At 36.8% G+C, this 15,861-nt stretch overlaps 1 protein-coding gene across 3 annotated transcripts in view; it reads left to right on the top strand.

Annotated features, from left to right (window-relative positions):
* PSMA8 (proteasome 20S subunit alpha 8) overlaps positions 1–13,723 on the top strand; it is a 29,338-nt gene extending 15,615 nt beyond the window's left edge. For 2 of the 3 annotated variants that reach the window (XM_007197580.2, XM_007197579.2), the window contains exons 3-7: positions 2,422–2,546; positions 5,906–6,028; positions 11,243–11,362; positions 11,479–11,541; positions 13,561–13,723. In XM_007197580.2, coding sequence (XP_007197642.2) covers positions 2,422–2,546; positions 5,906–6,028; positions 11,243–11,362; positions 11,479–11,541; positions 13,561–13,653 — 524 coding nt within the window. In that variant the 3' untranslated portion in view covers positions 13,654–13,723. Of the gene's footprint in view, positions 1–2,376; positions 2,547–5,905; positions 6,029–11,242; positions 11,363–11,478; positions 11,542–13,560 lie in introns of all 3 variants that reach the window. The other variant, XM_007197578.2, reaches the window with a different exon arrangement.
* Positions 13,724–15,861: the final 2,138 nt, after the last annotated feature.

Below are 15,861 nucleotides of genomic sequence, written 5' to 3'. Positions count from 1 at the left end.
AATTGCTAGTTCTTATGTTAAAAACAGACACATATACACAACTGTGTTACTCGTATGGTTTGACAAATTTATCACTTATTTTTTTCCTTGAAGTAGTTACATTACTACTTTCTAAGTATGATACTTTTATTTTTCTGTAGTTTTGGACCATATTTACATGTAAAGGGGAAAACTGTACTTCAAAATCTCCTTTCTGATCATATTTTTAAGTTGAGTGAAGCTTTTAGTCTATAGGGTAGGCTAAGTCAATCTGTTCCCATTTCTTTCTCTCAGATAACCTTTGCAAAGAGAAGAGAATCAGTTTCTCTTCTTTAACTGAGTATGTGATTATAATTCACACCCTACTCATGAATGTTAGAGTGTTCTTAACAGCAGCATATTCTGACAACATTGGTTACTGTTAACTATCTTGAGGAGCTGACAGTTCTTCCAGGTTTGTAGAAACACGTTTTGAAATGGTGTGGAAGGGAAACAAGAGTCTCTGACTGCAAAAGATTGATGGTTATGTGGGAAACGGCTGTTTCAGAGATTTTGTGAAAGAATTTTTTGGGAAATATGATATTAAGAGAGTGGAGAAAGAAAGAAAATGGTGATGGAAAGGTCAAATGCCAAAAAAGTCTTTAGTAGAAATGTTTGTAATTATTAGAATCCATTTAAGTTTTTGGTCAGTTTGTTTTTCTTTTGATAGAAACACCTTCTATCTCCTTATTAGAAGTGTTGAGAATTCATCACATGATGTTTTGGTATGACAAAAGCAAGATGAAGTTTTTTCTTTCTTTCTTTATCTTTCTCTCTTTCTCTTTTTTGGCCGCATGGCTTGTGGGATCTTAGTTCCCCAACCAGGGATTGAACCCGGGCCATCGGCAGTGGAAGCACAGAGTCCTAACCACTGGACCACCAGGGAATTCCATTCTTTTTCTGTTTTAACATTCCTGATTTTCAAACCCCTAATCTTAGACAAAAAGCTGAGAAGTGACATGTCACAGTTATACTGAATGCAGATTGAATTCTGTTTGATAATGAAGTAATACTCATTGTTTTCATAAGAAGAAATCCAGCTTACTTCATGGTAAGGTAATAAGGTTTAATAAGGTAAGGTTTAGGTAATAAGTATCTTGGTTCTGGAATTAGGATAGACCATCAACCTTTGAACAATCTGCCACTGATATCTTCTCAAAAAAGTTTTAAAAAATATGACTACAGAGATTTTTTTTTAAATTTAATAAAACCTAATAATCAAACCAGCTACATTAAGTCCCCTACATACAAACCTTCGAGTTGAGAACTTTCAAAGATGCAAACGGGTCTTCACATGTCCAATCACATAAGTTAGTTCACGTGTCTGGCGTACATTGTCATGTGCGTGCATCCTCTACAAGTGGTTGTGCTTTTATGTGCTTTACAGTACTGTATAGAGTACAGTAGTACAGTGTCTTTATTTCAAGCCCAGGATATCCGGAAGCAAGGGTAAAAGCAGCAGTGATGTAGCTGGTACTGCTGAAGAACTGAAGAGATTCTCAACGCAGGAAATGACAAGGGGATTTTCTTTATTTGATGAGGCGCTGTTAGTTTTTGAGGACAGGACCTGAACATAGAATGGTACACGAAGGTTGCAGCAGCCATTCAGAATGCAGTCCAGTGCTACCGTGTCATCTATGACGAGAAAAAAAGATACTACCCAGACATCACTGGATCGTTTTTCAAGCATGTAGATAGAATTGAATCCAGCAAGGAGCCAGAACCTGTGCCATCAACATCAGGCGTGAGTGAAATTGGAGCTTGCGCTCCGTCTCCTATTGCCGACGATCCTTCAGCTCTACCATCTCCCACCTCCTCTCCCTCCTCCAGTTGGTAACTCTTCTTGCCTGTTCACTTGATGCCAGCCCCTACATGCCAGCTGTTGTGCTGTACTACTGTACTTTTCAAGGTACTGTACTGTAAGATTAAAAATGTTTTCTTTATTTTAGTGTTTGTTTTTTATGTATTATTTGTGTGAAAAGTATTATAAACCTATTACAGTACAGTACTATATAGCCAATTGTGTTTGTTGGGTACCTAGGCTAACTGTTGGACTTAGGAACAAATTGGACTTATGAATGCACTTTCGGAACAAAACTCGTTCGTATGTAGGGGACTTACTGTCCTGTGAATTAAACCGTTTTGATCTTTGGGAAATAGGTGACTTAACATTAGTGTTTAAACATTATTCTTTAAAACAATTTTCTTTAAAAAGTAAATAAGAATGTATCAAATGAAGGAAACTAATTTAGGATGACTTATAGTCTATTTTATAAATCCTTTATTAAGAACATATATTGGAAAAAACAAAGGATGTTACAAGAAAAATATCATGGTGGCCAAAACCCTTTTGACAAGAAAAAATGTCATCCTTTTTTTGTAATGTATCGACTACTTTTATAGGACTGACTGCTGATGCAAGAGTAGTAATAAGCAGAGCTTGTGTGGAGTGCCAGAGTCATAAGCTTACAGTTGAGGACCCAGTCACTGTAGAATATATAACTCGCTTCATAGCAACCTTAAAGCAGGTAAGCCAGTATTCCAACAGATTTCTTCAAGTTTTCTTCTTTTCCATCATTATGGGTCCTGTCATGGGAATACTACAGTCACTCCAACCGTTTAGTCTATTAAAATGTCCTAAATTCCTTATTATTTCTCACATTTAACTTCAAACTCACATTCTCATTCCAGTGGAGTAGATTGATTTGATCATCAGAAATCTCAATCAATGTCAACTCTGAGAATTATATTAAATTTTAAAAAACGAGTAACCTTTTAAGGAGATTTCTACAGTTGTACAGATTTCTACATCAGAGATGTAGTAGTAAAACACATGTTTTAAAGTTTTCCAAAGAAATACCCATGAGTCTTTCACCTACAAAGCTAAACACAACTGATCAGGTTTAGATATGACTTCTTCTGAGTCCATGTGTAGATACCTGATTTGACATTTAGTATAATCATGATGCATATAAGTATTGTTTCATTTATTATCATTTTCTTTGTTCTTTAAATATGGCAACATCTCCTTATACTTACCATCCTTACGAACTATATAGTACTGTTTCTAGTTGCTATCTGGTAATTATTTAGGTTGTTTCCAGTTTCTTTCCTTTGCTCCTTCTCTCTCTCTCTCTCTCTGCCTTTCTCTCTGTCTCTCTCTCAATCTGCTGCTTTAATAACATTACTCTATCTTTGTCACAGCTTTTTTTTCTTTTTTGAATTATATTGTTAAATTAATTTTCAGTATGGAATTACTAGATTAGAGATTGTAATTAGTTTTAAGACTCTTGTTATATGTAGCTAAATTGCTTTCTAAAAAGATTGAACAAATTTTTATTGTACAACTAGCAATGCATAAATACATCCCTGAAGAATCATCAGCATTGGGTTTTCCATTTTTCTTTTATTTTGCAAGTAAGTATAACACAGTACTGTAATAGTTGTTTTAATTTGTATTTTATAATTAGTAGTAAGGTCAATTTTTTTCCACATGTTGGCTTGCCAGTGTAAACTATCTTTCCTTTTGACAGGCACTCTAGTAGTTAAGAATGTGCTCCCAGGAGCCAGAATTTTGGGATTTAAATCCTGGCTTTGCTACTTCCTAGTAAATGCCTTGGGCAAACTATTTAGCCTGTTTTGCCTCAATTTTCTTATTTATAAAATGAATGTTACAATAATGTTTGTTGAATTGCAGTATGGATTAAGTGATTTAGTATATTTTAAAGCATTTAGAATACTTCCTGGCATGGATTTTACCATTTGTCTACATAGAGATGTTTTAATAGGTTCTATATATTCTAGATATTAAAGTTTTAGATTACATACATTTTTAAAAAATTTAATTCATGTTTCAAGAAAGTTCAACATTTTTATATTGTTCTGTTTTTCTTTTTTCTTTGCTTTGATTTTCCCAGTAGTTAAAAGGTACTCACCAAAAAACAAGGTGCGGAACATTGTGTATACAAGGTTCCCAATTGTGGTTTTTAGGTTTTCTTTTGGAAATACAAAAGCTATTATGCGTGGAACATTTATAGAAATATACATTGTGAATCTGTAACAGTGGGGTTGCTCCTGAGGAGGAGCCTGAGGCTCTGGGACAAAAGAGTTATCCCCATGTACACCTTTTGTCCTTTTAAATTATTTTAAGCTGTGCATGTGTTACTTTTTCATTAAAAAGTGGTTGATTAGGACTTCCCTTGAGGTCCAGTGGTTACCACTCCACGCTTCCAGTGCAGCGGGCGCGGGTTTGATCCTTGGTGGGGGAACTAAGATCCCACATGCAGCGTGGCGCAGCCAAAACAAAACAAAACAAAAAAAGTGGTTAATTAAGCAAATAAAGTAAAAGTTTCTCTCCTCTAAAGTATATTAAAAAAAATCTACTTCATACCTAGGTGTGAACTAGGAACATTAGGAAATACAGAGAAAAAAGACAAACCCTATTCTTTAAGAGTTTATATTGTGGACTTCCCTGGTGGTACAGTGGTTAAGAATCCGCCTGCCAATGCAGGGGACGTGGGTTCGATCCCTCATCCGGGAAGATCCCACATACTGCGGAGCAACTAAGCCCATGCGCCACAACTACTGAGCCTGTGCTCTAGAGTCCGTGAGCCACAACTACTAAGCCTGCGTACCACAACTACTAAAGCCCACGTGCCTAGAGCCTGTGCTCCGCAACAAGAAAAGCCACTGTAATGAGAAGCCCACGCACCACGACGAAGAGTAGCCACTGCTCACCACAGCTAGAGAAAGACCGCGCAGCAACGAAGACCCAACGCAGCCAAAAAAATAAAAATAAATTTATAAAAAATAAAAGTATGCTATTAAAAAAAAAAGAGTTTATGTTTTAACTCACTATTTGCATTCAAAATTTAAAGTGGTTTGGGATTCCCTGGCGGTCCAGTGGTTAGGACTCCATGCTTCCTGGGTTCAATCCCTGGTCTGGGAACTAAGATCCGACAAGCCATGAAGCCAAAAAAAAAAAAAACCCAAACAAACAAAAAAACACAAAACTTAAAGTGGCCTATAAATATAGATATAATACAATTAAAATTTAAAAATAGATATGTAGACGAGTCCAAGAAGAAAGCTGGTATAAAGCTATCTCAAGCCATAGAGTTATATACAGTTCCTACAGCTGCCTACAAATGTAGTCCTGAGTTTTCTGCCAGAGCTGCCTCTCTGCACAACTTCTGTGGATGCCAGTCTCAGAATTAGCGTGAATTCCACTCCCTAGAGCACAAATTCAGAAAGTTCCTGGCACTAAAATAAAAAGAAATACCATTGGTTTCCAGTGCCCCATTGTCAGTCAGGAAAAAACATATTTTTTCTTCAAGAGAAACAGAAGTTCCTTGTCTTGGTACTGAAAGAAATGTCTTAGTTGGGTTTTTATGTAGAGATAACTTGGTATAGTGAACAGAATATACTTGATAGTAATAGTATCAAGTAAGAATACTTGATAATAACAAAGTGTCCCTCAAAGTAAACCAAGGACATGCTTCCAAAGCACAGCTCATTGAAATCAGCTTTATTGGGAACCAAAATGGTATGACATGCACAGTTCTCTGAAGTAAGAAAAAGATTACAGTGTAGTTATGTTACCAAACTTACATAAGGCAACGAGAAAACAAATTTAAGACCATACATAAGAAACTTACGATTTTATTTTACATACTGTGTACATTTATTTCTTAAAATTTTCATCATGGATTGTGGTTAGTACAGAAAAAGGAAGAGGATCTTGAAGTTATACGCAATAGGGATTAATAAAGATCATTTTATCAGGAATACTTTACTATTGGAATTTGTTATTTGATAAGTAATAGTGTTGTCCTTTCTTTAAAAGGCCTCATATAGAAAGTAGTCATGAAAACATTTTATTTTTCAGAAATATACACAAAGCAATGGACGAAGACCTTTTGGTATTTCTGCCTTAATTGTAGGTTTTGATGATGATGGTATTCCAAGATTATATCAGACTGATCCCTCTGGTACTTACCATGCTTGGAAGGTGAGTCATGAATTTGTTAATGTATTTTAGAATTTGAGTAGGTGCTTTATCACTTTCAGGGACATGACAACAAATTGTGTTGTACTAAAATATTGATGGTAGTATAAACTTTATGTAACAATTTAGCTAGTCAGAAACTATGATGGTTTTTGATGGTTAAAGAAACACTTCGGTTTATTAATCACAGGCTCTTTACTTTTGAAAAATGTGACAAACCAAAATGTATATAAATGGCAAAGTAAGATAAATACCCAGTTTCTTTTCATCATTCATTCCTCCATATTAGTAGGATGCTTGCTTTGAGTAGAAACAGTCTTTTTGTTTTCAGTAAAGAATTAAAGGAGCTTTTAAATCTCATGGTGAAACCTTTAATATATCCTCTATTCTAGGAGAGTCAAAGCACCCCAAACTATGAATCTATACTTATGTGTCAGTACATGGCAGTTGTATCCACATAATTCCTGGAACATAGTTTGTTTTCCAGATAAAAGTTGTTACTCTTGTTTTAGTACCCAACTGCTAACTTTGTTTAATGGTAAACTCAAATCTAATACAAAAGTCTAGGGCTTAGGGAAACTAGTGACAGCTTCCAGAAGTGAATTTTTGTATATTCTCATATATAAGAATAAGACTATATACTATAGAATCTAAGTGATTTTGACTTTATTAAAAGTTTAAACACTCAGGCTTTAAATAATTTTATAAAGAGCTTATTTTACTATTATTAAGGGCCAAATAAATTCATGGGAAATACTGCCTTGGTCTTTAAACCTGTATTAACTAAAGGATTTGAATTTAGCTGACCATACTCATAAGACAGTTATGAGTTAACCAGGCCAGTAAAACAGTGGATTATATTCTTGCCACAAAGATCTGAATACTTGTGTTATTAACTGCACATCTTAAAAAGCTATCTGGACAATCTAATTGGTAACCAGAAACTATGAATTTACCTGATGCAAATGCCAGACGTTTTTTCTGCCGGTTAGAAATCTTTTACAGGTACTAGATTTCATGTGCCTCCCAAATCTGTGCCTTAAACAAAACAAATTATTACACTCAATCTTTCTCTAAATATTTTGAAGTCTGCCATCTTCTGTTTACATTTATCATTACATCCTGACCTTTAATTTCAATATCATAACAATTTCCAAGTTTACATAATTTTCTGTTTTAATTTGGTTGCTCCCTGGGGGTTACACAGAGAAGCATTTTTATTTCATTTCAAGTTCAGTCAGGAAAATTATGGAAATTTTTTTAATTGTTGGGGATTTATCACTCAGGTCTGAAACTGCTGTTGTGGTGCTGCAAGGCCACGTGGTGGAGGTGGGGAGGGTGTGAACAGCGTGAGCATGTGCACACACACACGTACACCCCGTTATCATCATTTTACTGATTTTACATGTTGTACTTTCTTATAAGATTTTGGTTGAAGGAAGCATTATGCAGCTTAAAAAAATCATCTATAACAAAAAAGTCTTGGAAACTTTAATTTTATGTATTTGGTAAGTAAGACTCAGGAGTTAAGCGATTTTTTCTAAGTTCACTAGTTAATAGCAAAACTGGAATTAGAACTCAGGGTCTTCTGCTTGTTAGTCCAGTATTCTGTCCACTACTTCATGCTACTTCCCTAGGCCAAAGGATTCTCTATACGTTTTATATAAATTCTGATATTCAGTCTTTAAAGGTGGAGTAAAATCTTCCAGTTTTATTTTTATTTGGGGGGGGGGCGCTATGGCACTTTAAATATAAGATCAAGTTTTTTTGTTTGTTTGTTTCTATATTTTGTGTTTTTACTCTGACCTACTATACCACGTAGCCTGACAGGATGGTATAGAGGACTTGAGAACACAGCTCTGGTACCATGAGATGACAACACTGCAGTACTAGGTTGTAGTCTTACAGGGTACACATAGAGGACATGTGAAATAGATAGTAGAGATTTTTGCTTATTAGAGTAACATGATCTGATTTATATTTTAAAAGTATCTCTCTTATTGAGAACAGATTGTAGGGTAGAAGCAGGCAAACAAGTTAGGGGACTCTTAATAATAATTCAGGCAAGACCAGATTTAGATCAGGGGCAGTGGCCAGTGAAAGGTGGGGATAGATCCAGCCTAGTCTGTAAAGGAGGAGAACCCAGAAAGCAATATCCTGGATCCTAAGTGAAAACAGTATTCGAAGAAGAGTTGATCAGCTGAGCCAGTACCACTATGGATCAAGTAAGAAGAGGACTATGAAATGATTGAATTTGGTAACAGGTAAGCCACTGGTGACTTCGGCAAGGACAGCTTGGATGGAGCGATGGTGAAGAGCTTATAAGGCCAAGTGTTTTGCTGTTGTAGGTAACACTTTAAAACAGGAACAAAGTTAATATGTTGTATATTTCAGAGCAGTGTTTCTCAAAGTGTATTTCTTTTGATGTTAATAGGTGTAATGTAAACAAGCTCTTTAAAGCTAATTAACTTTGAGATGTTTTTCTAAAGAAATTTAGTAAATGTTGTTACATTCTGCATCTTCTAAAAGGCATTATAAACATTCTAGAAGCAGTTAAAGTAGTAGTCTCCAAGATTACTTGAATTTGGAACCCTTTTATCATAGATCCTCTCTCCACTCTGGTATTCTTTGGAAAATATTTTAAAGGCCATTTAACCATCATTTTTAGGAAGTATATTAGGAAGTGCTTTGGGGATCAGCATTTGTTGAAGGGAAGGGAACCAGATTAGGCTGAGGGAAACGTTGGACTGCAGTGCAGTCTCAACGAAGGCCTCATCAATCCCGTGGGAAGCCCTGGGTCTGGGGTAGCTCTTCAAAGTTGTTCCAAGTTGGGGTGAGGGGACTGGACATTAATAGCTCTTCATCAATCAGTCATTGGACTTGGGCCAGCCCTAGATAGTACAAGACCTTAGGTGAGGCAGCTCTTGTTAACAAAGGCACCTCTCAAAGAAAGTTAAGAGCTGAGGGCTGTGTGCCAGTGGCACTTCCAGCAACTGTAGGAATAAGGCTTTCATTTCTGAAGGGGGGCGGGGCAGTTATGTCACAGGATCTACTCAAAGGTGTATTCGTGAGTTATTGTTCTTGGCTCCTAACAACAGAGATGCGATGATTCTTAACACAGAAGGATTTATTTTTCCCACATAATGAGAAGGTTGAAGTAGGCAGTTGCTGGTGTTTGTCTCTTTTATTATCTTAGTCTTTTCTCATGCTCTCAAGGCAGTTACTAGACCTCCAGCCAACATGTCTGCATTACAGGCAGCAAGGATTCCTAGAAGTTTCACCCAGTTACTTCCACTTGTATATACCTTTTGGTAACAGAGGGTAGGACATGACATTTTTCAGCAGGCACATTGCCTAGAGTTGTGTCACAAAAGAAGAATAGATATTGGGGTTGGCAGCTAATATTGTTTGTCACAGAAAATCATCATTAATCTGGATAGGCAGGCAGGAAAAACGCTGCAAAACCATCAGTCTGTTGGAGTGAGCTGGAGTGGGTGATGGGGTTATAGGGAGGGTGGGGGCATGAGTGTGGCAAGAAGCAGCTAGATTTTAAGAAACCAGTCAAATAGGTTAAGAGTTAAAGAATTTTGACATCAGCAATTGGAAGAGGTGGACAGGAGCGTCACCAGGAATTTACAAGGTGACTTTTAAAGGCTCAGTGAGATTTTTGGATAAACCACTACCTTGTGTACTTCCTCTCTGGGCAGCAACCCATTAGTTAACCAAAACAAACTAGAAGCTGATAAACTCCAAAGTCATACCAGGCTGAAGGCTTTACCTTTGATCTTAATGAAATTTCAGGGCCACAAAATCTGATTTAAAATTTCACAGCTATTTATTTTAATCTTCTGAAATATAAAGGTATCAAAAAAGTTCTGTCAAGTAGCAGAACTATATACTCATGTAGTACAAAAGGTGTGTTTTCATAATTACTTCCTAAAAGACTCCTTTGAGATCTCTTTCCAGTAATCATAATACCTACCAGTTGGAACTGAGACATCCCCCATTTCGTGCCAGAATCCTTCAGTGAAAGGATGGGCCTTTCTGCTGGTTCTTTTCTCTCTCTCGAGACATCACAGCAAGGGGCATGTGGCAGCATGGCGCATAGAGTTCAAAGCTTGGATTGGTGATTCCGTCTACTTGGTTTCAAAGCTCAGATCTTCTACTTACCCCCTGTATGATCTTGGGCAAGATTACTTAAGCCAGTTGTTCACAATGGGGGTGATTTTGTCCCACCTAAGGGACATTTGGCAATATCTAGAGACACATTTGGTTGTCACAGCCGAGGTCAGGGTGCTGCTGGCATCTAGTGGATAAAGGCTGCTAAACATCCTACAGTACACAGGACAGCGCTCACAAGGGCAGAGCTATCCAGCCCAGGATGCCAATAGTGCTGAGGTTGAGAAGGCTCTTCTAACCCTGTCAACCCTTCATTTCTTCCTCAATGAATTACAGTTAGTAACAGTACCTATTTAATTGTTTTTGTGATGGTTAAGATGAGATAATCCATGTAAAATGCTTAACATAGTGCCTGGCACATTAAGTGCTCTGTTAATATAAATTACTGTTATCATCCTCATTATCATTACTCGTACTGGATTTTGAGACCAAATGGAAAGAACATGCCATATACTACCTGTAGTCATGCAGCCAGGAAAAGGCATTTACCTCTTCCCTTCATCTGATGAAAATTTCTAAAGAACAAAGAAAAATGGGGAATGGAACAGAAGCAGCCCTTCTTGCTTATAGTCAAAGGATATAATGAATCAGTAATTAGTATACTTATATTCTAAGTTCTAAGAAAATGATGCACAGTCCTATTCACAGAAACAACTTTCTTCTTCACAGTTATGTCCTTTTTTTTTCTTTTCTTCTTTTTGCATCATATTGCAAAGTTATATCTCCTTTCCTCTTCACATCTTTTCGAGTTTCAACTCTTTTAATCTTTTCTGACTACTAAGGACCTGGGAGCCATTAAGGAAATAGAAAGCATTGGCCAGGAAAGCATTGGTATATTTGAAAGTCAGGCATGCCATCACCACAGATTATTCATATAGTAATCAAATGAGCTGTTGAAATGTATGCTAAATCTTCGAACCTACAATTTTCATTTAGTAATTATGCTAAGAAATATTGGAGTAAACTCTGAACCTCACTTAGTAACCGTAAGTTCATTCATATTGCAGTGATATTAATAATTATCTTCTATCTTTCAAGGCAAATGCAATAGGTCGAAGTGCTAAAACTGTCCAAGAATTTCTAGAAAAGAATTACACAGAGGATGCTATAGCAAACGACAGTGAAGCTATCAAATTAGCAATAAGAGCTTTGCTGGAAGTAAGTGATCTAATAAAGCATATACAGAAAAGCATGTTTTTTTCCCCTCATTCAGTCGTTTATTAAAACGGAGACTTTCCTGAAGTAATTCTAAAATTGCACTTGTTTTACATTAGGTTGTCCAATCTGGTGGAAAAAACATTGAACTTGCTATAATAAGAAGAAACCAACCTTTGAAGGTAAGTCATTAGCCAAAGAGGAAAAAATATCTGTAGTATAAAGTATTTTGACAAAATTTAATATGTTGTTGGCACCTGTGACTCTTCTATTATAAGCCTGAAACATCCATTAGCATCCATTGACACTATGATGACTTCTGTTTTGTTTCTGTAGCCTAATAGTCACTAATTTGTACATGCTTATTACACAAGCAGTTATCTATTCCTAGCCCTCTGGGAAGACCTAGATGTGCTGAGATCTATATATAGGCCTACCCCATTTAGTATATGTTCTTATAAGTAGGAACCCCTACTGAGTCAGTCCTGTATAGGGTCAGTGTAGCATATTCCTTACAGAGATTCATTCCTGATACCATATAGAGAACAGTTACTCCTCCTGTCTTTACATCTTCTGAAATCAAGATTAGCTTCTAGCCAGTGTCATTCAGCTGCCATTTATATAACTGTTGGCCCTCTAGGCTTCTAACATAATGTTATCCTTCATTATGTCAAAAAACCACCCTTTCTTGATTGCCTACTGGTTTTTATCTGTTTTCTCTACTTTTCACTTATGAGTGCCTTGAGCTTATGTAAGACTTGCATTTTAATATCTAGTGTGATAATCTTTCCATATTTCTTTATGGCAAGTCTAGCATTATTATTTGTACACCTTTTGTCAGCCATTATGTGTTAAAACTGCTAGACTGCAAAATATTCAGAACGCTGTGATAAATTGTTCCAAATATTGTGATAGAGGACTCATTGGCTAAAAAGCATTTGAAATGTGGTTCACTATTGTTCATTAGGTAGCGCTTCACACTGTCTGCTAACTAGCTGTACTTTAGCTGAGAGTGTACAAAAGCACTTGCATGGGAAACTATATGAAAAGTGCGCTAAAAAGGATTATTTTACATATAACTTTTCTTTTGCTTTAAAGAAAATATTTCAAGGGGAAATAATGTTAAAATCAGTGCTGTGTGGAGCAGTGGTTTTTGCTTTTGTTTTCTTGACAGTTTTTTTTTGTTGTTATTGTTGTTTTGACACCAATGGATGGGGATGCAAGGAGAGTGCAGAAGCAAGTTTCAATGAATAAGAGAAATGGGGACAGGGTAGTTGGGTCTGCCTCTGCAAGGCTCCACGTAAATAACCAGGGTGCCGAGCACAGAGTATGGAGATAGGAACCGCGTCAGGTTGTCACCCCTGCTGCCAAGGACTCAGGGACAGATGTGCCAACACCACAGGGACACAGAACCACTGAGTCCAGAGTCACCTCTCCAGCCCCATCACATACATGTGTACACACCTGGACAGACACACACACAGATATACATATAGTTTTGTTTATGAGTGGCAGAATGGTATGTGTACTGGCAGCAAAGTTACACTATCCTTCCACATGATATTTCACAATAGGCTGTGTAGTGAATAGAGCCTGTGCTTTGGAATTGGATAGATCTGGGTTTAATTTCCAGCAGATACATTTGTTTAACCATATGATCTTGAGCAAGTTGCTCCCAACTTTGATTTTAAATAAAATAAAATTGATTTAAATAAAATAAAAACTGTTTTGCTCTCTACTCAGTAGCTGTAAACAAAGCAGAGTGTAAATCATCATTTTCCTGCCTTTGGCTAGTCCATGAGCTGATAAAATAGACAAACCTTTTCAAGAATCACACAGTGCGGTAGGGATAGGAGTTCAGTAATGAGTTATTTGCTCATGAATAGAATAAGCCTCGCATAAAAATGTTTTCAGAGTTATCATATATAGGATACGTAATGCAGTGTTGCATTTGCCCAGCTTTCTATATTAGCACACGAGAGTGGAAATGTCATAGAGTTCTGGTTTTGTCCATAATTGTTACAAGTATGTTGCTTTTGAACCTTGTGAAATATTTCATTATGTATTTGAAGTTATAAAATATAATGTTATAAATAGAACATAAAAATTTATAAAATATAATTGGGTTCCTTCACATTATAAATATTTAGAAATTATTGCTATAACTGAAATTTGCTTTTTAAATTTTTTTCTCTTTTCAGATGTTTAGTGCCAAAGAAATTGAATTACAAGTAAATGAAACAGGAAAGGAAAAGGAAGAAGCAGAGAAGAAAAAATCAAAGAAGACTGCCTAATTCTTAGGATAAACACTGGGAGCTTTTAATATTTTGTTGTGCTCCTTAGAATTATTTAGTGAAATTTTAAGGAAATAAGTTAATTTGCAACATTACATTCAGTAGTTACATGTTGTTTTGAGAATGCCATATTTGTGGCTGTCTTCAGTCTATTACAGGGACAAACATACATTAGTATGAAGATTTTCTTTGAAAAGAGAGTTCAGTAATTGTTGAAAGCAGTCAAGATTTTACATAAGCCTGAGACTATACTTTATAACTTGCCTAGTATGTTACTTTTTCATACATGCAAATTTAATTAATAAAAATGTTTAATTAAAAATGAATAATTTGGTGCCATTTCAGCATAGACTGTCAGGTAAAGATAGCTATTCCAAAATAAACTGAATATACTATTGACTTGCATTTCTAGATGAATGATAAAAACATCCTTGTGTTGGTGAATTGCCAAAATTTTGTCAGAGCCTTTTTAAAAAATTTTTAAATATTTTGTTATGTTTATTTTACCTTTGTTATTTTATACGTTGCAGTACAGTCATCCCTTGGTATCCAAGGGGGATTGGTTCCAGCACCCCTTGTGGATACCGAAATATGCAGATGCTCAAGTCCCTTATACAAAATGGCACAGTATTTGCATTAACCTACACACATCCTCTCGTATATTTTTTCTTCCACTTTTATTGAGATATAATTGACATACAGCACTGTATAAGTTTAAGGAGTACAGCATAATGATTTGATTTAGAAACATCATGAAGTGATTATCACAATAAGTTTAGTGAACATCACCTCATATATATGCAAAATGAAATAAAAAAATTCTTTTTCTTGTGGAGAACTCTTAGGATTTACTCTCTTAACAACTTTCATATATAACATACAGCAGCATGAATTATATTTACCATGTTGTACATTACATCCCTAGTACTTATTTATCTTATGCCTGGAAGTTTCTGCCTTTTGACTGCCTTCATCCAATTGCCCCTTCCTCCAACCTCTGCCTCTGGGAACCACAAATCTGATATCTTTTTTTTTTTTTTTTAAGAGGAAAGTCATCTTTTTAAAAATTTTATTTATTTATTTATTTATGGCTGTGTTGGGTCTTCGTTTCTGTGCGAGGGCTTTCTCTAGTTGTGGCAAGTGGGGGCCACTCTTCATCGCGGTGCGCGGGCCTCTCACTATCGTGGCCTCTCTTGTTGCAGAGCACAGGCTCCAGACACGCAGGCTCAGTAGTTGTGGCTCACGGGCCCAGTTGCTCCACGGCATGTGGGATCTTCCCAGACCAGGGCTCGAACCTGTGTCCCCTGCATTGGCAGGCAGATTCTCAACCACTGCGCCACCAGGGAAGCCCTGATCTCTTTATATGAGTGAGTTTGTTTTTCTTTCTTTTTTTTTTAAATTTATTTATTTTATTTTTGGCTGCGTTGGGTCTTTGTTGCTGTGCACGGGCTTTCACTAGTTGCAGCGAGTGGGGGCTACGCTTCGTCGCGGTGCACAGGCTTCTCATTGCGGTGGCTTCTCTTGTTGCGGAGCATGGGCTCTAGGCGCATGGGCTCAGTAGTTGTGGCTCGCGGGCTCTAGAGCGCAGGTTCAGTAGTTGTGGCACATGGGCTTAGTTGCTCCGCGGCATGTGGGATCTTCCCGGACCAGGGATCGAACCCGTGTCCCCTGCATTGGCAGGCAGATTCTCAACCACTGTGCCAGCAGGGAAGCCCCTGGAAGTTTGTACTTCTTAATCTCTCTCATCTATTTCTTTCCTCCGTGTACCCGCCCTCCCCTCTGACAATCACCTGTTTGTTCTCTGTATTTATAACTCTTTCTGTTTCCTTATTTTTTGTTCATTTGTTTTGTTTTGTAGATTACATATATAAGTAAAATGCAGTATTTGTCTCTTCTGTCTTATTTCACTTAGCATAATACCCTCTATGTCCATCCATGTTGTTACAAACGGCAGGATTTAATTCTTTTTTATGGCTGAGTAATATTCCATCACACACACACACACACATATACACACACACACACGTGTGTGTATATATTTTCCTTATCCATTCATCTACTGATGGACACTTTGGTTGCTTCCATATCTTAGCTACTGTAAATAATGCTGAAGTGAGCACAGGGGTGCATGTATCTTTTCTAATTAGCGTTTTTGTTTTCTTAGGATAAATACCCAGGAGTGGGGAATTCCCTCGCAGTCCAGTGGTT

Source organism: Balaenoptera acutorostrata, chromosome 13, assembly GCF_949987535.1.
Source record: "Balaenoptera acutorostrata chromosome 13, mBalAcu1.1, whole genome shotgun sequence".
Taxonomy (NCBI): domain Eukaryota; kingdom Metazoa; phylum Chordata; class Mammalia; order Artiodactyla; family Balaenopteridae; genus Balaenoptera; species Balaenoptera acutorostrata.
The sequence above is the reverse complement of the archived record's forward strand: the minus strand, read 5'-3'. Positions and strand labels throughout refer to the sequence as shown.